At 38.5% G+C, this 10,883-nt stretch overlaps 1 protein-coding gene across 40 annotated transcripts in view; it reads right to left on the minus strand.

Moving 5' to 3' along the window:
• Positions 1 to 10,883, minus strand: part of SORBS2 (sorbin and SH3 domain containing 2) — a 217,500-nt gene that overhangs the window by 50,724 nt on the left and 155,893 nt on the right. For all 40 annotated transcript variants that reach the window (XM_017821365.1, XM_017821451.1, XM_017821283.1 and 37 more), the window contains 2 exons: positions 7,366 to 7,510; positions 4,883 to 5,058 (listed from right to left, as the gene is read on the minus strand). In XM_017821365.1, the coding sequence (XP_017676854.1) occupies positions 4,883 to 5,058; positions 7,366 to 7,510 (321 nt within the window). The remainder of the gene's footprint in view (positions 1 to 4,882; positions 5,059 to 7,365; positions 7,511 to 10,883) is intronic.

Genomic DNA, 10,883 nt, shown 5'->3' on the forward strand with positions numbered 1-10,883 from the left:
ACAACTTCTCTGGGCAACAAAAAACCCTCAACTCCCCCCAAAACCAACCAAACAAAAAATACAAAATTATTTTCAAACCTCATGGTGCACAGGGATAATTCGAAAGACCTCTCTCGAAGTGCATTATCTTGCAGTAGCTAACACTAAATCTGCAATCACTTTGCTCACTCCTCTTTGCCTTGAAAAGTGAAAATCTACAAATTCTTTCCTACAGAATACTGGACAGATCTGAGAGTGATCACCTGGCTCCATGTCATCTTTACTAAATCACACTTTTACCCTAAATACTTGTTACAGCTACTATACATAATGCATCTGTTTTGTTAACAATGGTGAGCTCTTACTATTAAGGGACTAGCAAAAATGCTCCCATATTTTGAGGACTCAATGTAAGTTCTCATAAAATTGCTATTAAATAACATTTTAAAAGTGTTTAAAACAAGAGGTGACAGTCAGTTGAAGAACTGGGAAATCTGCTGGGTAAGAAAAAATTTAAGCAGGGGATTATGCTTTTTATCTAGACCTGCTTGCAAGATAGAGATGAAGGAGATACAGCTTTGTCTCAAGATAGGTCCCTTCCTCACCAATACTGCTGAGTTCTGCCAAGAGTAAGATATTCAGAAGTGGATTTGGACCATTTTAACATTGTTTCCCTAAAGGTATTAAACATCTATACTAGTGGAACTCTGGTAAGAGCAATTTAGCTGGATTGGAAACAAGTATGCTGTTTGGTGCTCCAGGATCATATATACTCAAAAGTTTACAAGGAAGTCCAGGAGGTCTGAAGGAATTCACAGTGATAGGCATAGCCTCCATGCTACTCCTCATTTCCCACTGCAACAGAAACCTGCAACAAACAGTCCCACGACATTGCAACTGCCTTTCTGATTGTATTGGGCCAAGAAGAGTCTTTCAATCAGTGGTAGGTGAATAGATAGCAAAGAGTGCATAAATACTACTACTATGCCCCTACTGTTTGTCAAGTCACAAAGGTACATCGATATCTCTTTGCTGGATCCTTGTCATGTCCTCCATAAATATACAAGAGGCTCCCACATAGCGATCAGGTATGGAGAAGCTCCCACATGACCAGAGAAGAAGGTGTCCCAACACCTTTCTGGACATTTGAATATTTCTTTCTCTCACCATCTCCCTCCTATCCCTCTCCTTGGGGTTTCAAGCCTCAGCCAATAATTTGTCTTTAAATTATAAGGCAGATATGATTACTTAAGAAATACATTAATTTTGAAGTATATTTTCTCAATTTATATTCACTAATCCCACACACCAACATCGTTTGAGAAATTAACAGTATTCACAATGCACCAAGCCATTCAGATGCCATCATGCTTTGCATACATTATAGCTGATGCAATTAAATATTGGAACATGGTACCATCATATATGAAAAAAACAATCAGCCGAATAGCATGAAGAGGAGATAAGGAGTAACTGCAGTTGGTTCTTAGGAGAGTCTGTAATTACCGTACTGTTGTAATTATCCATCAGGAAATATGCAATTAAAGGAGGCATTTATGACTTTCAGTGGAACTTTGGTGGGTTTTTTTGGTTTGGTTTGGTTTGGTTTTTCCCCAAGCTGAAATACTATATCACTAAGTATCAAAAAGAAACGTGGTAGGACTTTATTCTTTTTCTTTTTTTATTCTTAGTAAATAGAGGCCTTTTCAGTCTACAGATTAATTTTGACAGTTCACAGAATCACAGAATGACAGAATATGGTGAGCTGGAAGGGACCCACAAAGCAATCATTTTGGATAAACTAAAACAGCATAGTCTTACTGCTTTCCTTGAATCCGTTTTTCCCTTAACCTAGGACCCTGTTGGTAGTAAACTCTGGTGGTGTGTAAGGTCTTAAAGAGCACAGTTGCCTGTCTCAAACACTGCCAAGGCCACAGAAGGAACTTGCCATAAAATAAGCCACCACAGTAGGAACTTGAGATAAACACAGAAAGGAGGTGCTAATCCCAGGCCCTGCAGAGGTGAGGTCTGGTTAGCACATCCTGATTAACCCATCAGGAGAAAAATTCCCACTGTGGCAAACTGTGGGAAAGGAAGCAACAGCTCATACACATATCACCTCAAATCATGGGAACAGCATGTGCGACCATCCTGTGGATACCCGGAACTTGGACTGTATAAAGGTGGTACCCCCAGAGGAACAACTCTGGGACCTCCACCACCAAGAAGCCCAGGGTAAAGAAGGACCAACAGGATGCTGCTGGATCCATGGGTGGTGACTGTGCTGTGCCTGATCTCTCTCTCTCTGTCTTTCTCTCTCTTATTCCCTCCCCCCTCCCACTCTTTTCTATTTCTTTCTATCTCTCTACCTCACATTTACTGTTACATATAATCCGTAATATTGATTTCAGCATATGGTCTTGTTTGCACCTTAATTCATGCAGAGGCATCTCTCACTAATTGGATCATAACATGGTGTCATTTGACTGAATGCTTTTCTGAGTGAAGAGCATCTTACCCTCTCTTTTCTGAAGACTTCATTTTTAATTTTACCTTCTCTGGGGCAGGGTTTGGCACAGCAGCAGAACTTAACAACGATCTGAATTTTCAGATTTGTACTTCCCAGACCTGGCAGGAGCTCAAGTGGTATAGAAGGAAGATGCTAACATGGGATGAGCATTCTGAGAGAATGGAAAGCTCTATAGGAGTCATTTCTCTCTCAGCAGCTTTGGAGGTTCGGAGAGGTTCGGAGAGGAGATCACTCTGTTTTCCTTGGCTAAACAGCTGTCACAAACTATGTTCTCAGAGTAGAAACAGACTTGTAGGAGATAACCACAGCTTGAAAAACTGCTCTGCTTCTGAAAAGCCATCAAAGTCTGGAATACAGATTCTCTTGAGTTCTTATTTACATGCTTAACTTTGAGCAGCATAGCATTTAGGAACACACTGCGTGTGTGTTACCTATCACCATGAATCTGCATTTACTGCCTTTTTTGATACACTGTTGCCATTTTTGCAAGGATTGAAGAATAAGAAATTTTTAAACCGCATGAAATGATAAATTCAACTAATTTGAAAACTTATTTCTCTCTCCAGATGGAGTGAGGCTAAACTTTCTGGGAGAAGACTCCTATTTGGATTACTCACTGACCTTGGAGAAAGAGAGGGTGATTTATCCTACCTTCTCCTATTCATGGAAAACACAGTTTTAGCATTTTGCAAGGCACAGCATATTTGAGTCTTTTGCTGACAGCTATACCAACTTTGTTCTTGCATGATTGGGGTACACAGGGCTCAAATACACTTGTGCACATTTAAAAAGTAATCTCAAATCAGTATCTTGAAAACAATTTTACTACCAGCTAAGTCTTAAGGAAGTAGAATAAGGACACAAAATGGACTATCACACACACACACATGCTAGCGTAATCTTTTAACTAATATCTCACTGTGAGAATTATTTCTATAACACTGAGATTACAGGTTTATAAAATATTTTGAAATTGAAACATAACAAAACCCAGCAAATCCAGTGGAAAAATGTCGTACTTCAAATTGCATTATATTTTCAGGAGAAAATCTGAGAGACTCAGATCATACAACCTGAAAGTTAAATATAGGTTGGAAGATTGCTAACTCGGTTAGGCACACTTAAGGGGGACTTCTGTTATAATCTCATATAATCGATATGCACTCTATCAGAAAAATCTACTATTTAAAAAGTACAAAACCAATTACTATATCCATTATAAATCATAGGGACTATTTACTTAAAAAGGGGGCAGGAAGCTAGAGCATTTTGCAAAGAAATGTCTCCATTTTTAAAAGATTCTGATCTTATTACCTTTTTATGCCAAAATAAAGCAAGAAATGCCAGAATTTCCCCCACATTCTTAAAAAAATTGTCCCGATCTTACCACTTATTCTGATTTTTTCCTATTGCTTTTCTCCATCAATTCCTGATTTTCCCCCTAATTTTTCAATCCAGTGAAGCAGTTCTTGGCAATACAACACAGCCCCATATGTCAGTATTGGCAGAGAGGACATATCCAACAGCTGCTACATCCTTGCACCTCACAAAGACTTCACCTGCAAGGGCTCTGCTGCTTTCATCCTGGCTCCCACTCTTCTTACTCTTTCTCCGTACAGCAGTTCTTCTCTGGCTGGGAAGGCCAGTAAGCACTTCCTTCACAGACCTAGTGCAGCTGCCACTGTGCTCTCTGGAGCAGCCAGAAGAGGCTGCCCTGACAGCAGAGTGGAAAGAATGCTTCAGCATAGTGAAAACAAAACTCTTCAGTTTGACATCCTGGGACCACTCAAGCAGTGACTAGCGGCAGATGATCAAATTGGGCTAGTTACAATGAAAGGGCTTCCACGCTATTCGTTTATGTGCCACTCAAGGGCACAATGATTATTTATTGCACTCCCACGAAAATGCTACTCAGATTACTTTCAGAACAAAACTATTCATTTCTGTGCTACCCTGATGACACAAGAACCACTGCCCAAGAAATGCAGAAGCATAAGATTTTTACATACACACACATATGAATATATGAATACTTGCATACACACACACATACATATATACAGTATGTATAAACTTTATTTTAGAAATAACAAAACAAATGCAATCATTATGTATCTCCAAAAGGCAAGAACTAAAACAGAAGAAAGACACAAAATTTTGGCTACTTCTAATTAAAACTAGAAACATGAGGTTGTCTAATTATGCTCCCATCAGCATTCTCCTTTTCTGTCAACACACAATATTATATTCATGAGCTCGCTGATTACGCACACTGTATTCCACATTATATAAGAGTGGAAGAATGTGAAAAACCCATTACCAACAATCAGTTCATTGTATGAGTTCATACACAGATTTCCCAGAATTTCCTACCGTTCTAATTGCTGTAGGGATTCCAGATTCATCTACCGGGCCAATCCCTGCATAATGTGGAGCTTTAATTACTGTAATTTTTTTTTCTTCTTCTGAGGTTCTACAGATTGGTATTGTACTGGTGGTGGTGCTGCTGCCAACATTCTGAACATGCTGTGAGTATGTCTCTGTGGACTCTGTAAAGATAACATGACAGAATATCAGGTGATGACACAATAATCATATTTGGCAGTTAAAACACACTTGCCCATTTCAGTATGCTGTACAAAGACTGACAACCTTTATCACACACGTATACAACATTTTTAAAAGAAGTATCATCTTAACTAGGGCTTTGCCCTACTTAGTATTCCATTAATAAAATTATAAATTTATATAATGACCAGACAGGCTACTCAACTCAGATCTTATTAGATTAGAAGTACTTTTTCACAACATCTTGCTCACAAAAAAGAGAACCCCCCCCACAAATGCAGCAGAATCTATTGAGAAAGGTGCAACAGCCTTTCTCTTATAAATCAAACTCTTGCACCTTTCCTACTCATTCCTTGGAAACTAGTGACATAATTTCAAAACTTCCACTCCCCCACGTTTAGCAAACTATAGAAAATAGCTGCCCTGCAAGCATATCAAACAGCCCTGCACAAGAAGTTATGCGATATGTGCTTAGAAACATTAAGTTTTGATGTGTGAATATTTGTAAGAAATAAATTTATGTTGATATGTTTATGTGCCTCTACATATAATCCATAAAAATGGACTTGAGTAACTTGGCACCTGTAGAGCAATCTCATGATCCTCCTACAGTGATTCAGGTGAACTGTGCAGGCTGCTACTGGTTTGTAGTGACTTGCAATATTTCTACCCTTCTCCTTCAAATCTACCCTTATAATTAATGAAATTAATATCTCACTATTACCATTTCCTTCTAAAATTCAGAGTAATTTATTTGACAAAAAACACCTCAGTGCTGGGATGTGACATGAAAATTTGTACTGCTGCAGATTACGCACTTCTTTCCTGTATACAGGAAGAAGAGCCCTACTCCTCAGGCAGCAGGTTTCAGTAAATTAGTGGGCTGCTGTGACAAAGCCTCTACTCTGCAAGAGCAGGTACAATGAGACATTTCCACTGCAGGATGAATGAATGCACGGAGTAAAAATATACATTCTAATACCAGTGGTAACAACTACAATTGCCTTCCACATGACATTAACATCCACTGATTATTCTAAAGAAAAATAAATTAATTGTAATATGAATCAACAAAAGGCGGTCTGGTTACTGAAAGCTCTAATTTTAAATTGAGTATTTCTGCTCACTCCCACTGCAGAGCTGGATTTGGCATGGCTGTTTCAGCGACTTACTCAAGTCTGAAATCCTGTAAATAATCCAGTGCTCCACATATATGGCAAGGGGCAACTCCGTGTGGCAAATGTCTAGATATTCAGAACTTTTCCCCAAAAAGCATGATGTTAAATTTAGAAAACATTTTGGATTTGATCCTTCATTCTTCATAGGTCTCAAACTGAGGCCATCAGGGGGATTTTTACATGAGTAAGGAGAATTAAGGCTGTTACTGTGCAACACTGAACTTCAGCATCATGCAAGAGTGAAAGTCATGAGAAAATACACATTTCATGTATATCCAACCATACTGATAAGGCTTTATATCGTCAGACTGGGAGCAGTCAAAAAATCTAGAATTCTGGGATGTGGAGAAACCCATGTATACAGTTTTTGTACTTATCATGATGATGATAGCAGCATTTGTCTAAGCTGTAAATCTCAGAGTGAGAACTGTCACCTAATTTTCCTGCAAGCACAACAAAAAAATAAACTCTAGGATCACATTCAAATTATTTTGCATGTATAATCTTATCTGAATACGCAAAACACTGGTAGAAAAAGCAGCAAGCAAATGACTCTTCTGGCAAAACTCGATTATACTGGCAAAGAGCCTTTAAGCCTTTATAAGGCTGATAATGTTTGGTTTGGCTTTTTTTGTTTAGTCTTTTTTTAAAATAACAATGTCCTAAAAAAATACACAAACAAATTTTAGATTGACATGGCTTTAGGTATTCAAAAGCCCAGAGCCCCACCTTTATTGGCAGTATTTCTACTGGAGATTATGGAAGTTGTGGGGAGGACCAATGTACAAAGCTGGCCCTCGGGTTTCTTAAGGCAAAATTTGAAGGGGCTGTACAGGCTGAGCTATTTTGATAGATTCCCTTTCCTCAGTAAAGCTAGCAGAAAGCTGGCAAGAGGTTACACTCACACACCTAATAGCAACTCCAGTTCAGGATCACTACTGTATCTAACAATAAATGCTATTATTTTTTGCATTTATTTCCCAAGGTAGATGAATATAGGCAATACCTTCATTATGGACGTGAAGCACTCCACAATTATTTGCAGTCTTTGCCACATGAATTGGAATATGCTGTGTAATGTATAAAGCAAATATTCTGTGTGAGGCTTACCCATCATCCTGCCATGCTGCATGATAACAATGTTGGAATTGAGCGAAGCTGGTGGAGGGTAAGCTGAAGAAGGGGAAAAAGGCCTTTGAAAGTGACTCACTGGGCTGGCAGCAGTGCCAGAATTCCCATTCACTGTGATCTGAGCCTGAGAGAGACAAAATAATAACCCATTAAACTACACACAAAGCCCTCCGACTGCCATCCCAAAGAAAGAGTGATGCAAGATTGTCGTCCACGCAACAATTACCAGTTGTCAGGTACATAGCCATAATGGCATCTGCATTCACTGAAACACAAAACTTATCACAAAGGGAGCAGAATGTGTTCCTTATATACCTTGTACCACCCCTCTTCTCTCCTTGTATGTGCTGTCTGTGACACATGCTGTCATAGGAAGGTGACAGAAAGATCACAGTCAGGGCAATGAAGATGGCACAAACAAAGTTTGCAGGGGTCTGAGAGCAATATAAAATGAATATGGCAGTAAAAGTTCCTCTCGTGTGAACAAAGGTTGTCTGCCAGAGATCTTCACACCAAGAGACATATTCCCTTAATGCACATGCTCAAGCACTATTGATATTAATGGGAACTTCTGTGCAGATCAAAGGGAAAAGGCCCATTAGGACTAGCTAAAAAGAGTGAGAGAAAGTTACTTTAAACAATGGAATTCAGCCACAAAACAACAGAACAAAATCAAATACATAAAATGGGAAAGCTAAGCAAACTGGCAATAAAGCAGCAAGCACCAAAAGCCGTTTAGGCTTTAGTCACAAGAGGTACCTCAGAATCCCTACATCTGGTCTGTAGCACTTTTATGAGGAGTATTGCAAGAATTAAAACTGAGATATTGAGAAAGCATTGAATGAAATAAGAGGGTAGTGAATATTTCAGCAGAAGAAGGAGGAAAGCTCTCTGTAACATCTCTGTTAATGCAGAACTCTTATTTAAATCTGAATAAATTTAGAACTATGTAGCAGCCAGCAGCCAAACTCTGCTCAATTTTATATAACAAAAGAACTGAAAATGTAAACAAGAGACTATCTGAAGCAGCAAAGCATAAGGATAAAATGTATCAAAAGGCATTTTTTTTTAATATATGAAAATAAAATGGTTCATGACCTTTTGTATACATTTGTATTTTGGAGATTACTGATTTGAAATTTTTAACATCTTGGCCTCCCATAGCTAAGAAAGCAAAACAATTTCTGGGTCATATGCAGACATCATGTGAACTCCAAGATACATTCAGGGGTTTTAAGGATGTCTTTTTTCAGAAGTGACCTGGAAAGTTTCTGTTGTGGTGATGTCTCCATTGAAACTTTTGTGTTTACATGTTTCTTCTCTTAATGAAGTCTAGAACCGAAATGTAAACTAAGTTGTCTTTTCTCACACAATTCTCCCCTCAAAAAAACCCCTTGAAGCTGTTAGAAAAGCTACATAACCTCAAAGATAGCATTTCAAGAGGTATAAAGGCATGTTTTCAGACCAGGTTTCAAGATGAGGCCAGTCATCTCTCCCCTGCTGCAGGGGAAAATTTTCTTTTCCTATATATTGTCTTTTTGAGAAAGCTTGTTTCTAGGAAAGGCAGGGCACAACTATGTGCAGAGCCTTATGCCTTCTCAATCATTTACTATGGCTTTTGTTTTTCTGAGCAGAATTAGTGCAAGTTCTTTATAGATGGGAAATTTACTCCTACGAATTTCTGTAATTAAAATCCAAGATATTCCTGTGAAGGACTTTACCAAATAGCTCAGTTAGATAGTAAGGCTCACTAAGTAGTACACAATATCAAGAAAACAGGATCCACAAAAGCAGTTGATGGACAACAGTCATAAATGTGGTATGTTCATATATAATATTTTTGGGTTTGCTTCTAAAGGCTTTAGAGAGGATCTCAGCTCAGCTATGATTGCTTAGTTCCTAAGGACTTTCTCTCTGAGGAAAGTTTCTGTGAAGGTGGCTATTCAATTTATCTGATGCATCTTGCACTGTTGATAGGGTTAGCTACAAAAGATAGTTTTGCAAAGTTTCAAAGGGTTTTCCTTCTGCTGGAATCATTTGGAAGTTACTGACATTTCAGTCTGAGAATGTGATGCTTTAGTTCCAGGTGACAGAGCTTATTCCCAGATTTTGAAAGGAAGTGAAATCCTTTAAGATGCCTATTCATGAATTAGACCTTTTACTTTCCTAGGTAATCTACTTTGTGGGAAAATAAGACAATACAGAAAAAAACCTACTTCACCAAAATGCACCTATTTTCCAATTTTCTGGGAAGATAATCCTAACATTTCATGATGTTCCTTTCCCTAGGCACCTCCATTAATTTTTTTCTCTAGTATACATAACCTGTCCTTCACTGCTAGTAGAGAGTCACCTACTTCTGCTGCTAGATAATCAAGCTCTTGTAAAGATTCCTCCTAGGTATGAGGTTTAAAATTCCTGTAGGCTGCCTGAGCATTAGAAAGAGCAGCTCTCTGGATTTCTGAATTAGAACAGAGAAAAGCATCCATCTGGGACTGGATCTGCTTTCTAACTTTCCCTCTGCTGAGACAGGTAACAAGGAGAAAGAGGTCCCATTACGGATGTCTGAGCAGTTCTGTGCAAGAATGCTACACAGCACACCACTGACTTCAAGACATTGAATGAGGCTAAAATCCTCAGGATCAATTCTTGAAGATCAAAACAGCTACAGAACTTTGGAAGAGGCAAAGATCTAATGTGTACAAGTTTCCATTAGATTCCATAATTTCAAACTACATAAACAAAAAGAACCCATGAAAAGTACAGGGAAAATGTCCGTAACTGGAATAGAATCAGAAAAAATAGTTTCCAAAAACAGTTGTTCTCTCATTTTAACTCCAATTCTAAGCACAAGTCCAAATAAGAATCGCAATTCTCATACTTCAGGTTTTCAAAGAATCTGTGATTTGTGACTAAAAGTATTGCAAATTAACCCCAGATTTATGTTTGGCTCTGCCTTTTGCTTGGAATATTTTGCAATTTTGCTTATTCAGCTCTTCCTGATACTGGTTCTTCTTCTTAGAAGAGTTGGTTTAAAACTTTTTTGCCTAAGCTCTCATTAAGAAACTCAAGAGTAAAGAAACATCCCCAGTGTGGACAGAAAAGTCTTTGAAAGTGGGTACAGTGCTGGATGGCCCAATCCTATATTACTTTTATCATTCTCTCAGTGGTTTTCATCTAAAAAATCAACAACAATCTCCTTTGAGAATGAAGATCATTACAGAAGCAGAGCCACTAGCAACATATATGTATGTGTCACCAGCTTCCCCATCAGTTTGTCATTTCATGAATGCATTTATAGCCATCTGGCCCTCCTCTACAGAGGGCGGAAGATGAAGACTTTCTATACTGCAGAGTTGGGTCTTGCCAGCAGTTTAATTTCTGTGGGGCTCTTAGGATGTAGGGCTTTTTGGGGATTTGGTGGGAGACTCATCCTTTCAGTTTGTCCATCAGTGGTGAACAACTGTTATGCTCATCCCTGACATGTCTACAAGAGA

Source organism: Lepidothrix coronata, unplaced genomic scaffold, assembly GCF_001604755.1.
Source record: "Lepidothrix coronata isolate B3197 unplaced genomic scaffold, Lepidothrix_coronata-1.0 Scaffold0, whole genome shotgun sequence".
In the NCBI taxonomy this organism is placed as follows: Eukaryota; Metazoa; Chordata; class Aves; order Passeriformes; family Pipridae; genus Lepidothrix; species Lepidothrix coronata.